This window comes from Heliangelus exortis, chromosome 1 (genome assembly GCF_036169615.1).
Source record: "Heliangelus exortis chromosome 1, bHelExo1.hap1, whole genome shotgun sequence".
Classification (NCBI taxonomy): Eukaryota; Metazoa; Chordata; class Aves; order Apodiformes; family Trochilidae; genus Heliangelus; species Heliangelus exortis.
The window spans coordinates 184,352,848-184,380,011 of record NC_092422.1 but is presented as its reverse complement, the minus strand read 5'-3'; the positions used below and the strand labels follow the sequence as shown (position 1 = coordinate 184,380,011).

General features: G+C 40.6%; 1 protein-coding gene across 2 annotated transcripts in view; it reads left to right on the top strand.

The window, feature by feature from the left end:
* Positions 1-27,164, top strand: part of LHFPL3 (LHFPL tetraspan subfamily member 3) — a 225,985-nt gene that overhangs the window by 143,132 nt on the left and 55,689 nt on the right. For both annotated transcript variants that reach the window (XM_071733993.1, XM_071733995.1), the window contains exon 2: positions 7,228-7,464. In XM_071733993.1, the coding sequence (XP_071590094.1) occupies positions 7,228-7,464 (237 nt within the window). The remainder of the gene's footprint in view (positions 1-7,227; positions 7,465-27,164) is intronic.

Below are 27,164 nucleotides of genomic sequence, written 5' to 3'. Positions count from 1 at the left end.
ACATGCATTTGCAAGGACCTTTGTCAAGCTCCTGTGATCTCTGAGCATGAACCTTCAGCTGACACAGAGACCTCATAACACACATTCTGTGGCACAAAGACACATTAGAAAAACTCCGATGGGTGGTGACACAATTTTCATGTTATTTTAGACACTTCAAACAGAAAAAATCAAAAGGAAAAAATTACTAGATCCCAGAGCCAGTGGACACCACAGGAGGTGAAACAGTGTAAATATAACTTTTGACACATACCTTGCTGTGAGTTACTGGCTATAGCATCTCCCATACCTGCTTCATTGTTAAGAAGTGTTCTTATCTCTTGTCCTATATAATTCCAGTTTACCCATTTTTCATCATTTACTCATCTACCTCTGCTGTAGGTGTTAGCATTCATTGTCATGACATTTCTCAGGATTCTTTGCCCATGTGGTGATTAGGCCTGCTTCTATTAATAGTCCCCAGGTTCCATATTTTTCCGGACAAGGGACTACAAATATCTATGGCAGAGAACTGTGGTTGGAACACCAGAAGTTGTGATCTTTTGCAAGGAGTCATTCAGATGTACCTTGGGAGTCACCTGCCACACACTCCTGAAGATCTGTGATACTCTAGCTTTATCTTTATGCTCAAGCTAAGGTAGTTGTTGTACTAACTAAATTATTCATGGAACTGCATTAATCTCAAAGTTTAATTATCATATCTAATGATCAAAACTTGGAAGTTAAATGCTCCCATGATGATACAACCCCTCACAGAATTTCTGTCTCTATCATATCAAAGAAATCTCTATCCATACATGAATCCAACACCTCAGGTTTAAAACAGTCTTCTCAGTACAGTAAAATTTCTCTTACTGTTCTTCCCCCAAGTGATCTCCACTGAAGCTGACTGTACCATCTTTGTGATTCTTTCCTACATATTTAGAGTTTAACATTGCTTACATATAATTCACTTTCCCAGTTGTTTCCATCTTTCTGAACAGCTCATGCTCTTTAGTGCTTGGGTTTGGGTATTACTGTTGGTCAACCATATTTCTGTTATCCAGCTTGACATATAGCAACAGCTGATCAAATGCTTCCATTTTGCTGTCTAAGCATAACTAGCAGGCATCAAAATACCTGTTATCTGTCAACACAGCCAGGTTATGGTGAGTGTCACCTCCCTGACTGTGGCACCTCCTTACTACTTCTTTCCATAATATTCACAGAACACCTCCATTGTGCCAGATGGGATCGCAGGGCACAAAAGTTCAGATATGATTTTATCATTCCAACTCTCCAAGAACACTGCCCTTGAATCTTGAATTTCATGCCACTTTTCTCATGGACTGTCTCAAAGCCTACAACAGTCATGTGGTTAGCAACCCTGTATGAGTACCACCAAGATGTGCTGCCAGAGGAACTTTTGGTCTGCTTATGGAACAAATAAACAGGCTGTGTCATCTCTTTGGGGAGCCAAATGGCACCTCTCTGGAGAGCTTCTCCAAAACAGAAGACTGGATCTGGCAGTCTTCAATCAAAACAGCAAATAAGTCTTGTATGGTATTTGCCTCTTTGTATTGCACAAGAACCACTTCAGGTCTCAAGGAAACTCTGCATGATTCAAAAGCCTTCTTCTAAGCAAAGGTTTTGTGGTAATGAAGCTCACCCACTGAGTCACAATTTTAAGTTTATCATCCAGTATTGAATAAATTTTGGGAAGGCATTTCTAAACTTCTCCAAAAATAATCTGGTTTACATGCACCAGAACTGCTTCTGTGAATGGAATCAGTAAATTGAGAGAATCAGGGGATTTGCTTCAAAATTGCACATTTGCTTCAAGCCAGAACACAAATGTAAACACGGGGAATAATTATCCCACTGATTAGTACAGTCCATATCACTCAAGGCAATCTCAGCTGAATGGCTGTGCAGGCTGTGTTCACTCAGGACTGTAACCGTGTGTCTCTGGCCACCACCTTCACCCTTTCTTTCTTTCCCAAGTACAGGTTCCTGAAAGCCTGTAGTCCTTATGAGTGTCCCCTGCCAGAGTCCTCACCTTTCATTTAGCTCTGTCCTAGAACCTCACTTCACCAATAAAACTCAGCTAAACCTCGGGAGTTTAATTATTGGAGTTTAATGCATCACTGGTTTGGTAAATACCATTTAGATAAAAAACTGAAAACAAAGAAACTCTCAGATTTGGAGCCATGGGGGCTTGAGGGCTCTTGCATATGTGGATATGGAAAGAAAATAGCTAGTCAGTGTAATTCCCATTCCATTTTTTTTTACTCTTATCAGGAAGCTTGCCATCATCATACTCTACAGGCAAGCAAATGAGGTATGTTGTCAGGAAAGAATGAAGATGAGAGTGGAGTCCTGCCAGCAGGAATTTCTCTGCACTGGTTTCCTGTATAACAGGCAGCCTTTTCATAAATAAGAACCTCATTCCATGCAATGATACAGTATTAGTCTGTCACCAGATTTGGCACAGCCATAGCATCATGAGCTACTTGCCTGCTAATTACCATTTGAGCTCAGGCAGAGAGCACAGCCTGGGATAATATTAACTCAGTCAGAGACACAAGGATGTCAGTGCCAGCAACAATTCAGTGTCCATTTCCAATCTGGAAGTCTCATAACTGCATCCTTTCATCCCAGGAGGTAAAATCCTGGAGTCCCTCTCTTAGTATGAATAATTTGTCTTGTCACTTGGAGCCCTGAAAGAAAAATGCATAAATGTTTCTGTTAGCTGTTCATATGAGAAAAAGGCTTTTAAGAAGAGAAGTAAATGACTTTCATATATATTTAACTACAATTTATGAATTAGTTTTTTAAATCTTTAAAAGATTCACCACACTCCAATATGGAGGAGAAACCTTTGTTACCTTACATCTTGTTACCCCACATTCCTGGGGAAAGCCCAGGGCCATCATCACATCAGCGCTATTCCTGCCAGGAGCTACTCAAGCAGCCAAAGGGAGAACGATGTGGAAATGATTCCTCTAAATTTTACATATGCCCAAATAGTCCTGAAGGATGTCAGTGACACTAATCAGTCATTTATCAATTTCCCCCTGCTACTTCTCATGAAAGCTCTTGATCAGCTGCAGAGGTCCTAGCCTGGGCTGTCTGCAGGATCAGGAAGATGGTGCTAATCGGATGTATTCAGTTCACACACAGAAGACTGCCTTCAACCAGTATAGATAAAACATTTTCCTTACTTGAATCAAATAAGCCTGTAGGAACTGATATAAGTCTTTCAGTATGTGTGTTTTCCAAATCCAAAATTTCTGAATTTATATAGTAGAGAATCTGAACCGAATAGCAGTAAACCAGTAGTAGCCTTTGTTACATTTCCATTTCAGTCACATTGCCATTAGAGACAATAGAAGTTTAGACAAATATATGGGACCCTTGTCTGTGTTATAAAATAATTTCTTAGCAGTTTCACTGAAATTGCATAAAATGGTTTCCATTTTTAAAATTTGTATAAAACTGAAAGCAATTTCCTTCTAGAGAAAAATCTTCTAATCCTCTTTAGAAGGATTAAATGTAAAAAAATCTAGCAATACAAAGTAGATCTGTAGGTGGATTTTATACCTGTCTGTTTGGTCTTGAGCTGATAAATGAGTCATTACCTGTTTCATATTATCGAACCAGTCTGTATTCTTGGAGGCACTCAAGTGCAAAATATTCCCTCTGCAAGTGAAGGCTTGAGGTTGACAAATCTTACTTATGTTAATCACTACAGGTGAAGTATGATTCCTGCATCTGAAAATGTTGACCAAGCAGTTATCTAGTAAGAAGCACGGAAACTTTATAGGCAAAGGAGATAATAATAATATCTTCTCTTTGATACCTGCCTTTATGCAAAGTCCAGCTGTTTGCCTGTGCATTGTATTATCAAGAGAAGTCCAACTGCAAACAGCACAATGACTCCAGAAAGTTAAGCAAGTATATCACAGCATGCAGGAACAGAATGCAGAAAAGATGAGTTAATTGGAAATCTGAGGAACTCAGCTGGGAAGCTGTGTACTGAGTTTCTGAGATAAGGGCACATATTTTTAATTACCAAAGCGGAAAAGAACGAAGTTACATTGTTTTTAGGAAGTTCTAAGAATGTATGTCTGATCTTCTACGTCATGAAAAAAACATAGAGATTTGCTAATTATTTTTGCACTTAGGCAGAAAAGTCCTGTGTCTATTGATCATTAACTAAGCATTAAGTTTCCTCTGATTTTGAGGCCTATTAATAAAATATACTGTCTTTGGTATTTGCTGTTATATAGTAAACATTTTTCAACATTTATCTGGGCAAAAGCAGACATTTTCACCAACACCAGAAATATACAGATTTGATTCATTGTTTCAGTGAAATCCTCACAACTGTGAGAGCACTGCTTATACATTAACTGCAAGTAATAATCTTTCTGGAAGCATGTGTAACCAGCTCAAGAAAGAAAAGTATTGTAGAGCTTGTTTCTAAAATCTTTGGAAGATCCTATGAAATTGTGTAAATGAGTTAAGGCAGTCAATTTGTCCAATCTGCATGTTCTGAGTAAATCAGTCTTTATCTAATTGTCCTTGTTTCTAAGACTAATTGTCCTTGAAACTATTATAGACTGTTATATTTTCACACAAATTACCTGCTCAGGAAGAATTTGTCAAATGCCTTAGGTGCAGGTTTTATTCTGCATCAGATGCTTCCTGCAGAAATGTTTTCATGGCTTTGTCTACAACAACTGTGTAACTGTCAAAAGGCAAATACCATTCCTGAGCTGTTTTCACATCTCTTTTCCAATATTTCATCATATTGATTCTGTGCAGGTGTGTTTTTATTTTGTGGGTTTTAGAAGTATATAAAATAATGGTGCTTATGCTTGTCCAGAAAAGACAAGAACTTGTTGCAATTCCCAAAGCACTAGCAGCTCTTGGTTGCACAAGCTACTTTGTGTATAAATTATGTTTTCCAGAGGTTTGGTTCAGCAGCCATTGAAAAGAATACACACAGTGTATTCTTTCCCAATAGCACATATACTTGCAATTTAGAGCACAGTGCACCAATATAATATTATGACATTGTCTCTCATCATTCATACTAAGAAAGAAGTGCTAATACTGGAAATGTGCTTGTTTCCAAGTTTGAAAAGACAGAACTGACAATTACTGACAGCATATGGATTTTCTGATTCTCATAAATGTAATAAGAACTGAGGTATGACCCTATTTAACATAATGTTCATTTTTAGATTTTTCTTATTTTACTTACTTTTTATATCTTGTCCTCCCCTACTGAAGATGCCCGTATGATGTTGCCCTGGCTAGTGCTGCTGTTGCCCTGGCTAGTGGTGTGCTCACATTGAAGCCAATGCCCAAGGGCCACAGCTCAGCCTCTCTGTGCACTATTCTCATTGCTCTGATGAGAAATGTGCCATGAGCACCCGACTGCTCTGTCCCCTGTTACCAACATGCTGTGTCCCTGACAGAAATCAGTTCAGGTTGGACTGGACCTCTGGAGACAACCTGGTCCATTGTGTCACTCACAGCAGTGCCAACCCCTGTGGTGCTTCCTAGACAAAGACAGTGTCCAGAAGCTACCAGCAAGGTTCATGTCATGTCTTGGCTGCACTTCTTCAGCTGTGCCCAGAGAGTCCCTGCAGGCAGTGGGAAGCCAGGTCCTATGCAGCAGTACGTTCAGTCCAATCCTATGAGCTCAGCACATTGACGTGTTTTCTGAGCCCATGGATTTTCTCAGCTAGTGACTCAGTGGGGAGAGACTGTGTTAGTGAAGACTCAGGATATGTTTTTTTCATTTTTGTGTGTGTATTTATGTAATGATGCATCATCATCATCACCTCAGGACACATCAGACCCTCTCAGGGGCAGAAGCTGCTGCATCTCTGCCATTGTACCCTGCACTGCAAGGCACACACCCCATTAGGGAGGGGGGACAACCAACCCCTAAGGAGGCTGCTCCCCAGTGACCACAGGACATGAGCCTGAAAACCAAGTCTTGTGCCAGGTCAAGGCTATGGCCAAACCTGACCTAGTTTTGGGGATGCTGGGCTGTGACCATGCAGCAGAGCCCAGTAGGAGCATGCTTGAGGTCTCCTTGCCCAGGAGCATCCATGTCCCACCTAAGGTGTGGGTAGCCAGGCCCAGGGAACTGTGTGTGTGCTCAGCACTCACCCTGATGCTGTCCAGGAAGGGGATGTCACAGTAGCTGCTGGCCAGTGGGCAAGATTGACTCTGCTTCAGGTAACAGAGAACATGACTTTTGAAAGAACAAACTTGTCACCTCATTTTGCCTGCTCCACAAGAGCTCCAATGGCTGATTACAATACCTGCTCTCCCTCAGCAAGGCATTTTACCTGGGAACCAAAGGTCACAAAAAATTTAGGCTGCTTCAAAATTTAAGTTCAGCATTTTAGCAGTCATCTAGTCTGATGGATGAGAACCCAAACACCCACCCTTTGCCTCTGACCCCCATGGTACGGCTGCCCCTACCTGGAGCAGCTGATGGTTGATATCAGCTCTCTCCCCATGCCTGGAGAGGCTTTTCATTTTTCTTGGTGTTAAGAGAATCAGTGCTTTTCTGTATTTGAGATGTCACGTGGTGATCTCTCAAATAAACCAGATCACAAGTTGACAGCAATATTGACAGCTCATTTTTCCTCACAGAACAATGTCATTATTTGTGTTTTTGAGGAGAACAAACCTGATGCATAAAACATACTTTTGTTAAAGAGGTATTGCCAACTGATAGGAAAAACCCCTTGCTATTATCTATGTGTGTTACAAGCACTTACATTACTAGAAATGATAGGTAGGTTTTTTCCTCTATTTTTCTTTGGTTTGTTTGCCTGACCATTTGACAGTAATACAGTGTTTCCTTTGAACATACAGGTTATTAATAATTTTCCTCTTTTGTGTGAGCCTTTCACATTACAATGAAGCATCAGTCTCATCAGGAAAATGCGATTATACTGGTACAAAACCTGGCCAGGGATTCAGGATGTAATTATTATTTTTTTTTAAGCAAGGTGCTCAAATGATGCTTTATTTTAAATTTTAATATTTAATATTTAATCATAGCATATAACTCTGTGACTTGTTTTTAAGTAACCTAGCTTCGAAGCTTGGGATGGAAAAGTGTGTTGCTTTAATGATAACTATGTAGGTTCTCCATCAAAACAAAATTTTGGTCTCATTATCCCATTGTTCTCCTTTTCTTTTTTCTCCAAGCTGCCTGTCTCGTCCTGGGTTGTATGATTTTTCCTGATGGCTGGGATTCAGATGAGGTAAAACGGATGTGTGGTGAAAAGACAGACAAGTACACGCTGGGGGCTTGTTCAGTCCGCTGGGCATATATCCTGGCAATTATTGGAATCTTGGATGCCCTGATCCTCTCATTTCTGGCATTTGTGCTTGGCAACAGACAAGACAGCTTGATAGCAGAGGAGCTCAAGTTGGAAAACAAAGGTAGGACTGCTTTAGAAACATATTATTGGGTGGCCTAGAGGGCAATTGCTTAAAAACAATGATTGTCTTAATTTTGTTGTATACTTAAAAGCTGACAGACTGGTTTACTGCCTAAGTTGCTGGGAAAGAGGACATGCAAGGGGCAGAGCAAGTTTTGACATTTGATCTTGATGATCCTAGAGGTCTTTTCCAATCTTAATGATTCTATGTTTTTATCCTTTTCAGCCTCCAAAAGATAAGAAAGCTCAAAATTGCCATAATTGCTGCACTATGCACGACTTCTTAACAGTTTTTCGAGCTGTAGTTGGGATGGTTTTGTTACCCACTTGTATGTTATTTCATAAGAATTGAAGTTTCACTGTCTCTGCCTTTTTCTGTACCCCATGGAAAATTTGTTCATTTGGTTTTGTATTGTAGCATGAATGGATGGAATATCACGTTCTGCTCTGTGTGTTAGCACAGGACACAGTAAGGAGGGAGTGTTGGCTTGGGTGATTGGTAATGACAAGAATGAAGAAGAATCCTTGTCCTTGTTTTACTGTGTGGCTTTGAGATCATTAATCAGCTCACAGGACTCTAGGATGCTGTAGCAACTGAATTTTCATTCAGGGGATTGGGGACAAAACACATTTCTAGATTACAAACATGAAACTGTCACAGAGCTGTAGTTTGTCATGCAGTTGCAAGAGGAGAGATGCTGTTTGGTGACCATGTGCAAGCCTGGCTGATTTCTGCTGTCCCTTCCAGCATCCTCCAGCTGTGTATCTGATGTGACAGGTACCACAGTGGGCACGTCCCTGCCCTGTCTTTATAATAGGTCTGTTGTTGCTGGATCTGTCTAATCCCTTCTGAACCTCCTGATACCATCAACTACTACAGCACCACATGGCAGTGAGTTCCTGAAGCTTGCTGCTGATTGCTAAAGAAGTACTTTCTTTTATCTACTTCACACTGATCCCCTACTATTTTCACCCAGTGTCCACTAGGGCAGGATTCTGCATTCAGCTCATCCACCTCCTTTGTGATTTTGTAGATTGCTTCTAATAATAGCAAAGATATCAGGACCCCTTCAGCACTGCATTGGAAATCAAAAGCTGTTTGGCAGCCTGCGTTGTACAAAAATAGCTGCTCTGAGTCCTGCTCCAGAGGGCCTTGTCCATACATCTGCATTGCAGACCGTCAGCAAGCTTAGCCCAAAGATAAATGGACTTGAAGATTGAACTTCACATGTGATTCCAGACCTAGTTAGAGCCTACTAATATTGTACATTAAGGAAAGTGTATGTTGCTTGCAGTGTACATCTGTTCTGTAGTTAAACGGAGGGCATCAGTTTCAAGAACTGGCCCTGTGGTTCTTTTCTGTAAGGATAATGTTCAACTGCATTTGAAAATTAAAAATACTTGTCAAAATAACATTCACAGTTATGCCACAAGTGCTTTTGGCATCAGTACTGGTCAGATTTGTCTATACCATACAGAGCTCGTGAACCCTACAACTACTTGTATCAAAGAACTTCATCTGTTCTGGCACCTTATGAGCAAAATTGGCTTCTGGAGGCTCATCACCTCTCACATCTCTGGCACAAGCTCATGCCAGAACAGTTGGTCCTCAGCATGTCAGACAAAATCAGTCAGCAGCTCATTTTTCTTGGATTAAGCACAGAAATGTATCATACCAGCAGCTATAAAGCAAATCAGAACTCAACAAAAAGGGACTCACCCCATTTTGTCCTTCACAGTCAAGCCTCATATTCACCACTTTTTAAAAAGACAGCTCATCTTCTGAAAAGGACATCCTCTCCCCCCTTGTCACAAAAGGTTTCTGCTAAGCAACAACATGGTGAGTCTAAATCCCCCTGCAGTCCCCCAGCATTTCTCCACCTGCATGTGGGGACAGCCACAGCCCTGAAGGAGTCCCAGGAGACCCCAGCAGAGGCATGGGGGCCACTGTCACCCCTGTCAGTGGTGGGGACATGGCAGGTGCCAGTGTCAGCAGAGCACCAGCTCTCCACTTTGCTGGCCAGAGATCAGTCCTTATTCTGGCCTTTTGGATGCCCAGGAACCCGACTGCATCCCAGTGAGCAAATATTCTACTGCAACAACAGGGCACAGACCCTTAATTCCCTCCAGTGGTCTCCGATCTCTGTACAAGATGGGCTGCAGCTTGGCAACCTCAACACTGTTCTGATGGATTCTGGGGCATGGTCCCACTGACTAAGGAGAGGTTTCTATCAAAAGTCTGCACTCCAAAACATGCACTGGGATGTGTAGGTAGAACTCATGCATTTTTGCAGCTAGAAGTCATTTGCCAGTGTTTAGGATGAAGATGTTGGGTTCATATGGCCAGGACTGTGAGGCAGGTTTTGCAATCCTGGCAGTTTCTGGTTGCATGCTCCAGTGACTGATTCGTGGCAAGAGCTTGTGGTTAAGGGGGTTGTTGATTACTTACACCATCATAATGAAGAAGATGGTAGAACATTAAGGCCAACACTTGTCCTTGAGTTGGCAGCAAACAATCTCCTGTCTGTCCCCATGGCACATGCTGCACATGCATGAGGACTTTGATAATTACCCCATAAACTACATCCCCCTGTTCCTTTTTGGGTTAAGAGATACTGGAGAACTACTCATTAATGTTTGTCCACATGTAAAGTATCAATGTGTCTCTTGGAAGAGAGATTTCTTGTCATATAGACAAGAAATTAAGACTAAGGATATAAGCAATGCCACCCTCAGCCTCCCAAGCTACTCTTACAATGTGAAGTCAAAGCCCTGATAACATGCAGCATGACTATTAAACACCCCCTTATCCCTTCTTCTGCCTCCTCACGAACACAGGGTCTGCCTCCAGGCTTATGCTGGCATCTAGACTTGCAGGTACAGTTGATGAGCATCCCTTTGTTAAGGAGGACTCCCTGAACTGATGCTTTGTCTAACAGGCAAAAACTGTGGCTGAATGGTCAGGACTGCCCATTGGGTGTCCCTTCTGACTGCTTCCTCTTGGTGATGGTGATATCCTCTGGTCACAGACCTGGACATCCAATAGCCTGTGATAAGTAAGGTATCCCCTTCAGGGACAGTCATGTCTTTTCAGAAGCGTGCACCTGGAGAGCAACCAACACTGTACCTAAGAGGAACCTCCACTTACCCTGTCAGCTCTTCTCTGCTTCTGGGGCTTTGCCCCATGCATGTAGATGTCATTATGCAGTTGCTCAGCAGAGGGTAAGAGACAGCAAATAAAGTATAATAATCACAGTAGTGCTAATTCATGTAGGAAAAGCTTCAAGGACAAGAAATTATTAGGCAATGATCAGACAGCTGGGCAGCTATTTTCTTAACCAGGTAGTAGTTCTGTCTGGAGGCTTCTTTGAGATCAGCTCCTGCAGGCTCATTAATGAATGTGTTGGTTTTGTGGGTACCTGGCACCACAGCTGTTCCTGAGCATTAGTGACAAAGAAACAGTTGAAACAGTAAAGAAACAGTATGTGAAACACAACAAGGTGGTAAGAAGGTTAAAGCCAGAAAAAGCAGTACTTCGCTGTAGACTTACCGTGCTGAATTGTCCACCTGCTCCATGCTTTTGGTGACTACAGTTTTGGATAGTTACATAAATTAGTGAGTGCTTGTAAGGAAGGAATTTGACTGTTAAAATTATTCATGAGAGAAGATGGCTGTATTTTTGCTATACGAAAAAATTTTCTTTTTATAAAAATAGTGATTATTCATTTCTTATTTGCTTAGGTGTGAGAGTAAATTACCGTGTGTGTTTCACATCTGAGAAATGTAACTCAAGTTTAGCAGGCTGTCTTCAGGTCATACTATATTTAATGCATTTCCATAATCATGCAGATTTTATACAACAATAATACCTTTTCAATTTATAAAACTGCCTTTTGAAGGAAAAAGGGTGTTTCTAAAAAGACTTTCATATTAATTTTCTGCCATTAACAAAAGGAGGGGAGAAAACAGTATTACATGGTTTAATTTATAGGAACTAGTGATAATGACATTATTAAACTCATGGCATGTAGAATTATTACAAAAATAGTCAGAATTCACCTTACCTCTAAGCTCCACAGACAACATTTTGAATGAGCCATCAACAACACACATAAACCTTGATGTGTTGTGTAATGACATAATTTTGCATTTTGAACTATAAGTCTTAATGGCATAAAATTAAAAGTTCTGTCCAAAGGGTGAAGAGACCAAGTGAGAGTCTTGGGAGTTCAAGGCAATTAATTTTTTGGTAAAAGGTGGTAATATGCTCTTCATTATGAGTGGTAAATACAAGAGCATTAAGAACAGGCTGACATGTTAAATGATGCTGGTCAGAGCAGGTGGATGATGCACTTTGTGGAGAGCTGTGACTTTTCTGGCAGATAGAACAGCTTCACAAGATGCTTATGTTTAGCATCTTACTCATCTTTGGGACCCATGTGGTCACAGGTAAGGAATTTACACTAAAGATTTCCCACAGTTAGAAGCCCAGGTCTGAAATAGATAAAAAGAGCCAGGAGTTAGACAGAATATTTGAAGGATTCATCTACCCTGCAGTGACTGCAACTGGCAGGGTCTCAAGGTACCTCACATCACTCCCAAGAGCCACGTTGCAGAGAGCTCATCACAGAGCTCAGTGCAGGATGCCCAGCCCAGGACTTGCCAGCTGGTTGGCACAACCTCATTATTGTCCATACCAGCCCTGATCCAGGTTGCTGAAGGCTGGCTCCATGCATCTGTCTGAGCTGCAGTCACTGCAGAGTAAGCATCCTTAAAGACAGAAGCTAAGGGCAAGTTGTTTCTTGGTGTCAAAGCAGTTTTATGTAAAAGAAAAAAAAATAGTCTTGAGTGGAGCTTTGCACACCTTTGGCAAGAGAATCTTCTTCTGTAAACAGGAGTAGCCTGCACACATGATTGCTGCTGCAACAGAAAACCATCAGCAAAAGGCTGAGTGAGTATTTGAAGCTGAGTGACAGGAGGCTAGTGGTGCATTTGTTCTGTCAAGGCACTACATGACATAGTGAGCATCAGCTGTCATGCTCCAAAACAGAAAATAGCTCAGGTCACAATGCACATGGAGACTGCTGTGAAACTCCAAAGCCCTGCTTATGAACATGTAGTTCTTGTGGCATACACTAACAAACATTCAGGTGAATGTGTTCAAAATGAGGTGAATAAATGTAGAAATATCGATACCTGCTTCCCCCTGGTGATGCTGATGTCCTCTGGTCACAGGTCTGGACATCTCATAGCTCATGATAAGCAAGGTGTCTCCTTCAGGGACAGTTGTAACATGTAGTTCTCATGGCATACGCTCACATTCAGGCTGACTCATTCAAAATGAGGTGAATAAATGTATGAACAGATACCTGCTATCCCTCAGTGATTATTTTCATATATAGGTACAACAAATAAAAGAACTGCCAATAGCTCAGGTACTAATGAGGAATACAGATCCAGCCAGAACACCAGGTATATCCCTGTATACCCATGTTTTCTATCCAATAAAATAATATAGCCTCTTTTTTGTAAAGCTGTGTACCCCTGACTCCTGATACACTATAAAAGTCAGTGTATTCCCTTTTTCAGTAGCTGTGTACTTTTCAAAAATAAAAAATACTTTCAAAAATAAAATACAAGTTTTCTGCTACCCTCTTCCCTTCTTTTTAGACTGGTATTTCTTTTCATGTCTGCTACTCTCCTTCCGTTCTAAAGGGTTCAAGAGAGATCCACTTTAGCCTTTTGCTGCTTTGGTGTGTGGCTCTATGTTCAAAGCACTTAAGGTGATTTTGAACTCAGAACCAACTTGACCACTTGAATTTCCATTTCAGAAGGGAAACGTAGAAGAAACTCATTGAAGAGTGGTCTGTGATGAATCGCTACAGACAGCCCACCACATGCACTTGCCAGGATGCAGCTGGCCAGTGGAATCTGGAACTGCAGCAAAAGGTCTATACACTTGCCTCAGAGGAGAAGTGTTTGGGTACACTGCTATTCAAAATAAAAATCAGGCTCTTCTTTGAAGCCCTCAGCCATAAGTTCCAGGTTGGAAATTCATGGCTCTCATTTCTATCTTCAAAACATGATTCTCTGCCATGTCAGCCAAGAACAAAGTCATGGCACAGCTGTGAAGAGCTCACATGTTCTCTTTCAGCTTCAGCTGAGAAGTGGTTCATCTGTCACGGCATCACCACAAGTAGGTCCAGTTGTTAAGTTCTTTGTTTAATTACAAATTTTTTTCTTCAGATATCACCTCCACAAAGAGCTACAAGGAGCTCTGCATACAAGAACAGTAGGCAAGTAGTACAAGACACATTTCATCCAGAAACCTGCAACTAGAAGCCAAAACAGCAGGGTTTTTTTAAGAAATTTTTTCCCAAAATTCCCTTCTTCAGATAATGGTAATCACTTTCCTGTGAATTTAACTATATAAATAATATTTTTAAAAGATTAAATATAAAGGTGAACATGGAGATTTCATTGTGTTTGGCAGCAGACAGAACTTAATCTCTCCAGAATTAAGATTGTCATAATGCTGCTGTAGGATTTATGTCCAAGGTATTAAGTTTTATCCAAGGACTGTATGAACAGTAGGTGCATGCATATCTGGGGCTTTCCTTTGCAGTGCCTTAGTGCAATCTCCTGCTCATTGTACGTTGAATTCTGTCACACAAAACAGAACAGCTCCAGCCAGAGGATCTTTGGACTCCCTCCTCTACAGCCGTCTGCACTATGTTGTTTAGGACACTTTTGTTAGAGCTCAACGTTGGAAGTCTGAGAACTTCCAGTGTCATGAGAGAATATTCTCAAACTAAGGCAGACAAAAGAATCAAAGTATTTTGGAGGTGGTAGTAGAAACTGAAGGGAAGAAACTGGGGAGTGAGACCACAAGTCAAGTTTCACCAATACAGACTTAGAAGACACTTCCAGGTCTTCCTTTTGAAAATGTCTACAAGTATGAGAAGCACCAGAATAGACATGGGAGAAACTACTCGGATTTTCCTACTGGTACTGAGTGGTAGTAAGGCAAAAGCCCTGAAGCAGTGCTAAGAAAGGCTGAGTTGGATTCCTGGTTCTCTTACTGAGTCTGCATCTATAATTTGATTTCTCCATTTCTCTGTCTTTTAAACAGGGAGGAATGAGATGGTGGAATAATTATTAACGTATGTATTTCAAGACTAAGATAAAATACTTTTATCAGGGAATTACTTCACCAATGTGCTAACTGATGGTACACTTAAGGGAAGGCAAATGAGGCATCAAAACTAAAAGCAGAACACTGATTAAAATACCTTATTAAATAAAGGTCAATCTTGCCATAGTGCTGATTGATACATCAGCTGATCCTACAGTTCCTTTCCATCTCTACTTTCTATAATGAGAAAGTAAAATTAGTCCTAAACATATGCACTAATTACTTAACTGAAGAAGCTGGAGACCATGAAAAAGGAGTCCTAATTCTGTGATGATTAATGAAGGAAATACATTGTGAACTGCTTTCTGTCTCATAGAAAGATGGATCCCACTTGCTGTTACACTCCATAAGGTCTCATACAATAGCTAAGTTAAATAAATTATCATTCCATTTAATGAGCTCATGATATGAAGGACCAAGTAGGAGGACTTCAAGGTAGCAAAAAGCTCAAAAAAATGCTTTTTAAAATTATAGAGAATTCAATGCATTGTATAGGCTCTATGCTCAGCGGAAAAATTCTGTAGGGCAGCAAGGTACAAGAGGGGTTGAGCATTACAAAATGGAGTGAAATGAGGCCTGGGAATAGGAGATGAAGTCAATGTTGGAAGCTAAAGAAAACTCCAAACTGGTGAATACAAGTCCATACAAAGCCTGAACAGATTTGGAGAATTTTTTTTTTTTTTTTACCAGAAAGGAAGCATATGGCCTGTTACAAGAAAGACCATATTTACTGAGCTAGAAAGTGAAAAGTCTGACTGTGCCATCACTAGCTGTTGCATCAGAAATGTCTTTTTGAAACTTGGACAAAAAATCAGAGCTATTTCACAAACCACAGATAGATAAAGAAAAGCAGCTGGCACATATTTCATTCTGGGCAGGGATAATAACACACAAAGATTATTATACTCCACCACTCACACTTTCTTCTCTACTCATGGAAACCATGTTTTTAGGAGGAACAGCAGAGAACAAGAGAGTTCATGACTCTGCTGTTACTGTGTGAGTGGTTTTGGGCTAAGTGTTAATGCAGATTTAAAAAGTCAAGGCAGGTTTGTGCCAAGAATCTGGACCGTGACTGGGAACAGCTGATGTTTGAGAACTTTGCTGCTGCCCAGTCCATCCATTTCAGAGAGCTCTCTGGGCTGTCCCTATGCTCACACCAACCCTAATATCTTGTCCTCTCACACAGAGGAAGCCTGTAGAACTGAGCTGTAATTATTCCTTCTTGAAGCAAGTTCCAATAATTTTCTTGGAAATCTTTCTCACTATTTAATAAGTCATTAGTTTCTTTATATAGTTTTCACTGTGAATTTGTTTTGACTCATCTTCAACAGTTTCATAAATCCAGAATAATTTTCTATCTCCAAACAAAACGTCTGAAAAAAATGTAGGTAACGTGATCCTTACTGGCCATAGTGTCAACAGAAACAAGGGATGTTGTCAACAGCTTTAGAATAAAGAAGCTATCAAACAATCCAAATGAAAGCAAGACAAACAGGCCTGTTTCCCAAAGTTATATCCAATGAGACATTTAGGTAATACCTAATGAGATTTTTGAGCTATCTGCCTTTTCCTGGTTTTTGTTGCGGGTATCCAAAACTGCTTACTACAGTAACAAGTTGTTGTCAGTGTAGTTTTTGTCTCTTTAGCCAATTCTTATTATATTGCTTTATTCTTGAACCTTAAACTTGTTATTTCTGGACCACTTCAAGAGTTGATCTCAACTTTCTGTTGAATACCACATCTTCTTCTAAGTGACCAGCTTATGGACTCGAGTTTGTCATTCCCACTGACCTCTGCCTGGATGCCTGAGACCCTGGCCCTGGGACAGGTCCAGACTAGAGTACCCTCATATTTAATTCTTTGGCTCTGGGATGACCCTACCAGGGCCAAGTGTGCTGTAACTGAAAAGTTAGGGTTCTTCTCTTGACTGCCAAGATCTTTGTCTGTTAACTTTGATATATCTGGACAGTTTTACTTGATACAATACCAGACAACGGCAACAGAAGAGTAAACAAAGATGTGATATTCATGAATAATACTGCATTCAATATTGCTATAGGAGTGGGCTAACTTCATTTGCTAGAAAGCTACGGAGTAGGTAACAAGTGAAATTATAATCCAAAGGTATTTTATCAAGGTTTTACCTATCTCTTTTATCTGGAGAGTATTTTTTTTCCTTAATTCATATTTTTAAATGAAACTAATGATTTTGTTCATAGCACATGGTCTGTTTTGTTATGTTTAATCTTTCAGTCATTTGGCATGCAAGCACTCCAGCTGTAAGGATTATTTTTGTGCACCTACTTCAAGAGCATTTAGCATGAAACGTACTCTACATCTTGGTAAAACTGGAAATAGTGGTTTAGTTGCAATCACATTTGACTAAATGTATTTAGAATGCCACAGAACATTGATTTTATGAGCAACCTGCACCTTAGTTTTGTAAATCTAAACATTTTCAGGATCCTAATAAGCTGGCATGAGGATGCCAGTGCACAAAGTTGCTCATCTCAAAATGCTCTTTTATGTCAAAGCACTTGCACATTAATAGATGGCAGCATTTGACACAAGACTGACCATTGTTCTGGTCCCGTATGCTCTTTCTCTCAGAATCTGCCCTCTGATGTTCCAAACTGATTCTCTCCTAATCACTGAGTGTATTGTTCCTCTTTTACGTGCACACTGAAACTAAAACTCGTTACTCTTTGTGTAATTCCCTGTCCAATTGGCATGATCATTTAAACTAGACTCCAATACCACACAGCCTGTGGTATGTCCTGGATTCCTTCCAGTTTGTCAGCACTGCAGAAACAGTGGAATCAGAGCTGGAGACTGTTCCCAGAGTGGTTCTGACTATGACATACCTAGAGGTGTTGCAGCCCCTCTGCTTCTGCTCAGAATTTCATCTGGGCATGTTTATGCATGATTATGCATGATTATAACATAATTCTGCAGGAGATTTTTTTTTTTTATCCTGTGAAATCAGTAAGAATATTATAGGGTGGGAGAGAATTGAGTCCATTAGAGCAATTCATAGGCTCTCTAGATACCATGAATCTTACTTACACTAATCCTTGACCACAGGGTTTCAAACATTTTGTGGGTGGTTTACTGTTTCATGTGTATCAAATGCATTCACATTTCCTTTAAAGAACTATTGTAACACTCTGATGATAACAACTCGCTGACCCCTTGCAAATAAAACTCTGATAAAGCAAGATCAAACATCAAATATCCTACAGAGACAAATATTGGTCTACTAGAGAAGGTGGAAGTGTACTAGGAATCATTCAATGTATTCCAAACGTTAAGGAGTGTCAAAAAGTTTATTGGGAATTCAGTGCAGAAGCCATACTGGCAAAGTATAGAAGTGTTGTTATGTGGGAGAACAGCCATAGAGACACAATATTTGCATCTTTAATGGAAATGCTGGATTTGGAGGCATGGAAAGAAGTAGTGCCAAATGGCTAAGGAGCAACTCTGCTTGAGACAGTACAAACAGCATTAAGGCTGAATTTCTGTGCCCTTTCAGAACTACCCTGCAGCGTATAATTGTTGAATTTAGACTGATAGCTGAAAAACTCTGAGCATTCACTGTCACATGGCCTCAGCACTTTCAAGCAAAGGTGATGGCTTTCTAAAGAGCAAAACTACCCTCTATTGTTCTGCCTCAGTTTTATATGTGTGCTTCCTACTTCTCTGTAGGTGTTGATTCTTAGCTTACATGGGCAAAGATGATGTTATTAAATACGATAAATATTCCCATATAGCCATCAGCTCAACTGTTTTCCTGAAGAGGACTGACAAGCTTAACTTAAATAAATCCCTAAAAGGGCTCTGTGAAATTATTAGAAGTTGCATGTTTACAATGATGGCAGTAGATCAGCAGGTTCATACACTGATCAATCATTTATAAGCCATTGAGCAGCTGCCACCCAAGGCTGCATTTGCTCATCTATCAAGCAGTTCTCACAAAGGCTAGAGGTAGTAAAGTTGTACTCAGACACAAATATAGGTATAAAAATGTTCTAAAAATGCCAAGTATTGAGGATTATGGCATGAGCTGATAAGATTTCATATTTCACAATAATTTCTGTGTAGGATCCTGATCACAAACAATTGCCAAGTGTTACCTTCTCTAAGTCCGACTGAAGCCTGTCCATTGGTTTTCAGTGAATTTAATGTCCCTGCAGATAGATGCAAAGTATTTGCTCATTTAAAATTAGCCTCAAAAGACTTAGGGATAGGGAAATATCTTTGCCCTCTGTACTGTGGAAAGTGTTTTTGAAAGAACAGTCTGGAAGCCTCTGGACAAGTTGGACCTTGATACAAAGAAAAAGTTCAAGGGCCATGGCTTGAGTCTTGGGTCACTTTGAAAGGGACCAGTTCTCCCTGTTTCTAGAAGACTAGATTTGACTTAGTGAAGAAATTAGAAGAGAAGTCCAAGAAGGGAAGTTCATTGCAGAAAGAGAAAATATAATATCTTTCAAACAAGGCATTTATAATAAATAATAATAAATGTTCCATTTGCTTTTTTGGTCAAGTGTGCTGGGCTGTGCCTCAGTTCTGCCTTGGTTCACCTTTCTTACTTATTTTCCCCTGTCTTTCTTGCCTCTCTTTTCATATAGTATGTACTTGTATCCCATTTGCTTAGAAAATCTCTTTATTTCACTTTTATTTCAGACCTTCAACTTCCATAAATCCAGGACTAGGTATTTTCTCAACTTATGTTGCCTAATTACATAAAAAAAGATATCATAATTTAAAATGGAAGTGAAAGGGATTTTTTTCTACTTATTTTTGCGTTTGTATAGTATTAATTTTTAAACTCTTGACAGCGAAAGTATTATAAATGATATTGTCATTCTTAGACTGCTTGAGAAAAAGAAGTGAATGTTATCATATAATAAGTATCCATGGGTTGTTATAGCTGTCACTCAGATTGAAGCCCACTGCATTGACCACTTCCAAAAAATGTGGCAATTCATCACTTGTCCAGTTCAGCTTAATGTTTTGTGCCTTTTCTCTGAGAGTGGAATTTGTGAACTGGTTAGCTTTGAGAATTTGAAGTACTTAGTATTTCTCATTTCTAGATCATTAACTCAAGTGCAGCACATATTTGTTGAATATTGAATCTGAAATATATAAGAACAGGTTGATTTCTGCTCAGCTGATAGTAGACAGTTGTCAATGGCAAAAAAACCCACCCACATATATCTTAACCCTGTACTAACAAACATGCTGACTAGGAAGAGACAAATAAAAGGATAACATACCTAGCTTTGAAAGCCTTCACCACTGGACTCCTAACTTTACCTGTCTAATAACTATTTCCAGAATTGGAATTTACCTAGAGGTGCCTCTCAGATCTCTGAAAAGTTATTGTCATTATGGAATAGCATGCACTCAAAGAGTGAAATCTCTTCCAAAGAATGCTGACTGCTTGCTTCTGACAGTCCTTGCAGATGATGGAGATGGGTGGAGGGTGGATGTGTTAGAAGAGAGCTGACACATCTTTGACGGGGCTGTGTGGTAGGGACAGAGGTCAACTTTTGATGGCCCATGTCTGTCTTGGAAAGTACAGCAGTTTCTTTTCATTCCCACACCACCTCATCAGCTGAATCCTATTGAATTAGCAAAATGAACTAACCTAGTATTTGGTGCTTTTTTCTCTGAGAAGTTTAGCCTCCAATGATTATGATTCTGCTTTGCCTGCCATTTTCTAGTGGCAGATTAGCTCCTAATGAGCACAATGAGGTATTTAAGATGAAAATAGTCCTCCTGTTCTCCCATTTGGACAGTCTGATTTTTAACTTGGGTTCGCATTTAAAAAAAGAATTTGTACCTTACAGCAATGAATGGCTGACCCTCCCATCCTTCCAGGACTAAACTAGTATTGTTTTCTTTAAAAAAAATGATGACAGGCAAACCAGCCTTGGCACCACAGTGTCAGGTCATATGCTTGCACGCTGCACTAAACATTTGGATAACACAATAAAGGAACTGTAGTTCCCAATTTAGATTTGCAGCATTTCCAGGTTCTGGAGTTAAATTAACATAGGTTCAGAGCTGGTAGAAAGGCTAACATTCCTGGTTGTTATATTTCCCTGTCCTGTGGTAAATAGAAGGACTATGACAATCAATATAGTCACAAATTTTACTTGAGTTTCAACAATGTTGCTATGATTCCTTGTGGCATGGTCTGTACCAGCTAGAATGCAGACCACACAAACCCAATTATGGAGACTTATTTTTTAAGAAACTGCAATTTCACTGAGCAGTAGTATTTCAAGAAAAAAATGCCTTCTAATGGATGACTGTTGAATTTAGTCCTTTGTTTTATTTGGATTTTTTTTTAATGCTAGTACATTCCATTTTTATATTTGAAAGCAAACATTTCTTATTTTCCCATTGAAATTCTTCTCTTGCAAAATAGCACTGCTTATCTACCCACCTGTCAGTCCCTCTCTGTAATAACTTTTAAATCCATTGTCCAATTTCAACAAATTTTAACGAAAGGCTGACATCTTAAAAAAAATGCCACAACTGTTCTGAAGAACAATGTCTGGATTTAAAAAGAGGACATTATCTAGTGATTCCACTGAGGGAAAGCCAGGATATTCAGTGCTGAACAGCACTTGGCTGACCAAGTCCACACACATCTCATTTTGGATATGATGCACTTCCTGATGTTTTTTAATCATCTGTCATGCTAAATGAAGTTAGGTAGAGCACATGGGAAACAATGCAAGTGTTTCTGTATGTTTGTGTGTGTATATTTATATATATATATATATATATATATATATATATATATATATGAAAACACAGGGACAGTAGAAAGAAGCCAAAAGTCCTGTAGGGGAGAGGCTGTAAGAGATACTTGGGGTATGTGGGAAGCATGGGAATTTGTAAGGTCTGGCTGTGAAAGGAGCTGGAAGTACTCGTGAAGGATCTGAGAGCATGAGAAAAACAGGTATCACAGACAGAAGATGCATGGGTATAAGAGGAAACAGGATATTGCCATGGAAGAGCAGTGAGGCCATGGCAGAGGAGCTGTGTTGTTGTACTATGGCCATGTAGGAGAAGGAGTGCACATGCTGTACACAGAAAGCCAGGTTTCACTTACTCCTTATACTGCTCATGCAACATCAGGCTCATTTTTTTAAATGACCACTAAAAAGTTTATTCAAGTATCTTAATAACTCACAAAGTATTTAATGAAATGTTAACAGATTAAAGAACACAATATACATATATATATGTATGTATATATAAAGAACACAATATACACATTATAAATATACACAATATAATAGGAAGTGGTGGGAACTGCATTTTTCAAAAGAAACTGTAAAAATATTTTGGGGTCCAGCCCCAAACTATATTTTCTACTTCTTGCTTTAGCCACTGAACAGAAAAACTGTTTATTTGCCCCACAGTTATACTTTAAATATTTGCAAAACAGACATGGGCAGTACTTTTCTCTCAGAGGTTTGCTGAGGGATCAGCTCACAAAACGTGCCAGGGAACCAGCACTGCCTATTAAATTCTGGCTGATAAGATCTCAGGCTGTGCTTCGGAGAATTTGTTCCCTTGTTCAGCTGAAGATAAACAAGGTAGAACGAACCAACCTGCCTGTGCTGATGATAGTCTTCCTGGGAGATACTGTCATTTCAGCAGCTGCTGTAAGAAAGTTTTCTGAAGGTTGGAGCATACAAAAAAATCATCTACGGATCACAATTCAAATGTGCCAGATGCTACCAGGGATTATGCTACCAGCTTTGTGAGATGAAGTCCACAGTTCTGATTGATGCCATGATGTTTGTTGCAGATGACAAACTAAGCAGGCCATGGGCCATGCCTGGGGAACTTCTTCTAGCTTCCAGAAAACAGATATTAACTATTTCTAACAACTGGTAGGCAAGCAGTTCCCACAGTATAAATGGTTTGTAGATAAGCAAAAATCTATATTCACAAATACTGTCAATCAACACTGCAGCAATTTCCATTAAAGAGCAAAAGGTAGAGAAGAGCTGGTCTAGGGAATTCAGTATTTTGAAGATGCAGCTTTTCTCTTGCTGTGACTGAAGAAAATATGAGATAAAAGCAAGTTCTGATAGCTTGCAGCCTGGCTGGCTCTGGGGTGTGCTGTGTCTGGCAGCTCAGGCTTCAGTTGCCTTTTAGGCTGAACCCACACCCAGCACCCTCAAGAGACAGCATGGCACATGAGTGGGTTTCACCAGTGGACTTGGTGTCCAGCATAAACCTCCATCACCTGATTCCTAATGCAGCTGCAGCAAAATATGTCAAGGCATTCTTAGAAGAAAGATTACAAGCTTGATTCATATCTTGCTTACTTTTGATCCAACAAAGCTGTGAAAACACTTTTCCAGAAACAGAAACCTCATTATCCTCTGTCCAGCTGACAATACCAAGAAAGCAGCCTGTTCAAGCATTCCTTGTTCAAAGCATCTAAAAAAAAAAAAACAAAAAAAACCCAACAAATATATATATAGGTATATATATGGGCAGAATGAAAAGTTGTTGGTACCTAGTGGAAAAAATCTTCTTGCTTCACTTACTTTGCATGCTGAGACAGTTTTAGGAGAGTGTTAGGGACATCTGAACAGCCTACAGCAGCACATTTTTCCATGCCACTGCCTCCCTGAGCTCCGGAGAGAAGGATATCGTGGCAGCACTGGGGTGATGTGGTGTGGTTTGGAGATGCTGGCCCTTGAGGACCGCTGCTTGCTCTGGGTCTGGAGGCACTGCAGCAACAATGGCTCCGAACCAGCACCGAACCCGGAGACACAGCGCCTCAGCACGGCGTTGTGCTGACACAGCCGGATCAGGGCTCAGCTAATACCCGCACAGCACTTCGTGCCAAGTCAGTGTGCTTTGAGCTGCTGGTTTGGTCTCTGCATTTCAATTTCTGCGTGTTGTTTCCCTCCTCCGGATGTTACTAAAATGCTGTTTCCAGCTGAAAAAGCGTTTTGGGTATTTTTGTCTTTGGCCATGTGTATGCCACCCAACAGAGCGCAGTGGAGAGATCCCCCACAGCAGCCCACACAGACACAGGACAGAGCCCAGCTCAGGTCTTCACAGCTTTGTTGCTGCCTTATTGCAGTACTGGCTGAGCTAAGAAATGCTGTTGATGTGTAGGATTTATGGGCTTGAGAGAAGAATTAAGCCCCTGTCATGGCTGTGTACCCCCTTCCAGATGCAGGCAGCTGGGCTGGGTCCTCTGAATTGTGTGATGAAGAAACAGCAAGTTTCCCCGACTATCACTGCTGAGTCTGCCTCATCAAGGGCTTGTCTACCCCTCTGCAATCTGTTAGTGCAGGAAAGGGAGAAGTAATTTTGTGCTGGAATAACTATAGTTGCCTGGATTCAAAATGAACATTGTATTTTTGCTCAAAAGCACCCAAAAAGCAGAACTGGAGGCTGGAATCAATCCTCACCTTGAGGCCAGAGCAGATGAGTGGACAGTTGAAAGGCTATTTCCAATTCTATATGACTTTATGACTTTGGTCAAAGTACATAACTGCTCTATGCCTTGGTTTCCCCTGAGGCTCCAAAACTGTTTTCTTCCCTCCAGCATCTTCTGTAAGGATATTTCAGTTAATGCTTCTGAATTGGTTGGCATTCCTCACGAGAAAGATGCAATAAAAGTACACACTACTGTACAATACTGTTTGCTAAAAATAGCTCTCATGAAACACTTGTCAAACTGAGAAGGTTGAAAGGAGGTGCTGTTTGGTTCAAACAGTGCAAGGGAGAGCTGAAGAGGGATCAGCACAAGTCTGGTCCTGCTCAAAGGAGGTGCTGCATCTGCATGGTGCTACATCCCAAAGGCACCTGCATTCCTCCAGCAAGTTCGGGGGGTGAAGTATGTCTGTCTGTGTGTCTGTCTGACTATCTATCTATATATCTATCTCTATTGAACATGATGGGAAGACAGCAGTGGTGGAGGGACTAAAGTGACACCCGCTCTTGGTGGTGCTGAGCAGCTTGGCAGGCACCTGCCACAGTCCTGGCTCACAGGTGGGATCCAGCAGGGCTGAGCACTGCTCTTGTTAATGCTGTGCTCTCATTAATGCTTTGCCAGGCTCCTCTGTGCTCTGCTCAGCTCAGGCCTTTTGCTTTTTCACTTATGCAAGCAGCAGCCCCCAAATCTGTAAGATACAGAGAAAAAAACTCTTGTCTCATTGATCAGGAAGTTCAGCAGGACCTGTGTGTGCTGAGTGATTGCCACAAGAAACTTCAGCTGCTGTACAACTGCTCTGGATGAGCTGCTGGAGGTCAGCAGTAAGAAACATTCAGCAAGACACATACAAATAAAGCTCATGCAGTTGTTTTGATAGCTCAGTCTTTGTTGCTACAAGCATTCATAGCAGTGATCACCTAACTAACAGCAAATTCCAGAAAAGATATAAAGTCCAATGAAAAAAGCTGCAAGCAGTGCAGAGTTTTTCTTCTGTGTGGCTTTGCCTCATTAGTAATCTTTTTTTTTCTCATTTCTCCAAAAGTTTTCAGATATTTGATCATGAAGAATAAAAACACACCACATGAAGTTAGAAACCATCCTCCCAGAACAAAAAAGACTTGTGAGCAGAAGATGGAGCAGCTCAAAATAGCACAAGCAGAACAAGCTGTGAACAGCAAACATGCAAAAATCAAACCCTGTTACAACAGGAATCACCAGCAGAAATCATGGAGTTAAATTCAGTTAGTAAAACATATACTCAGAGAAGTTATCTCCACTTTCCCAATTGAATTTAGAGTGGTTTCCATGCAGTTTTCCTGCAGTTGTCTGGTCCAAGGCAACAAGAGGTCAGTTTGTTAAGTAAAGAAATGAATGGGTTTCTCCACAAGTATCTTTCTGCCCCCAGATCAGTTAGGGATGGAGTTGCAATGCCCTGTTGTGCACCAGCATCTGCCTTCACCATGGTACTGCCCAAACTACTTTGGCCAGGAGCTGGGGAAGCCAGCTTTCAGCAGATAGGTATTTCCATGATTATGAGCTGCCACAATAAAGAAGCTGAAGGGACAGTTTTAAGGCACATTCTAAACAAAAGGCTGCCATGTCCATCGGGACACGTCCTCCAGCTCTGGTAGTTCTCTTGCTGTGTTAGTGGATGAACATGTGGCTCTTGCCAAGAGAGTTTCCTCCAAAGGTATTTATCTGAATTTCACTGCAGATTGTCTGCTTGGATAGCATTTTAGTACCATTGGGAAACTCAAGTTTTAAGAGACTGAAAAAGCATTATAATGAGTGTCATTCTATCTACATCTTCTTATGCATTATTAATTGCTTATAAACCAATCATTTTCAATGTGTGTCAGAGTGGCTTTTCTCCAGAACCAATATTATTTTCACTTTGAGGAGAGGAGAAGCAGCTTCTTCCTAGCACAGTAGCAGCACAAAAGTAAGATTTCTATTCTGGTAAGTAAACTAAAATGAGAGTGTCAGTTTGTAAGTCTGTTTATATTTTGTATACACACTTTTAGACTCCATTAGAATATGGAGTCTCCATTAGCAATGAGTGTTCGGCAGAGGAGGGTGCTTTGGCTGCTCTCCTGGATGCTCTTACTAATGTGCGTTACCTATGCCCCCAAGTGCAGGCTCTATCCTTCTGCATCATCGCTGCTGGGCAAAAAATGTGAATATATTGCTGTTGGTGATTAGATCAGCTGACAGAAACACCCACAATCCCCACCAGTACATGGGCTGTTTGTTGTTGCACAACACATGGTCTGTGGGTTCAGGAGGGAGAGAAGAGAGAGAAACTTGGTGGCAACAAGCTGTTAGATTGAGGTGGCTGCTTGCTGGCTTGAAAAGTGTCTCAGACCCTTTGGAAAGACTGTCAGATCCTGAAGTGGTCTTTACGTATTTCAGAGGAGGTATTACCCAGCTGTGGGAGTTCATCTGAGGCACTGCTAGGAGGCAGTTTCCACTCAAGTGACTGCACAGTCCTTCCAGCATTGGCAACTGTTTGCATTAAACATTGTAGTTAACTACAATGCCAGTGTGTGAATGAAACTGGGTCGTGCTTCTGCAAAATCCTAATAGGGCATCATTAACATGTCCATCAGCTATCAAGGATGTGATGCATTTTGCAAACTGCTCATTAATTCTGTACAAAACCAGTGACAGATACTGTATTGTTTCTACAGCTGGAGTGAAGGATGTCTCATATGCAAACCTTAAACATCTGCCTGGTTTGGGGATTTATTATCCTTTTCTTAAAGTAGTGTAAAATGTAGATGAACATCAGAGACATTCACCCGAACTCCTCAAAGCGAGACAGTAATTACTGACTGTTAATCCCATTGTACTTTAATTTTGTGAATTGTAAAACAATTTTCAGCATGATGGAATACAATGGCTGACCCACTTGGGAGCTGATGAAACTTAAAAACAGTGAACTCTTTCTTTTCAAGACACATTGCCCTGTCTCAGAAAACTAGGTGCCTCCAGGTACCTTACACCACTGAAA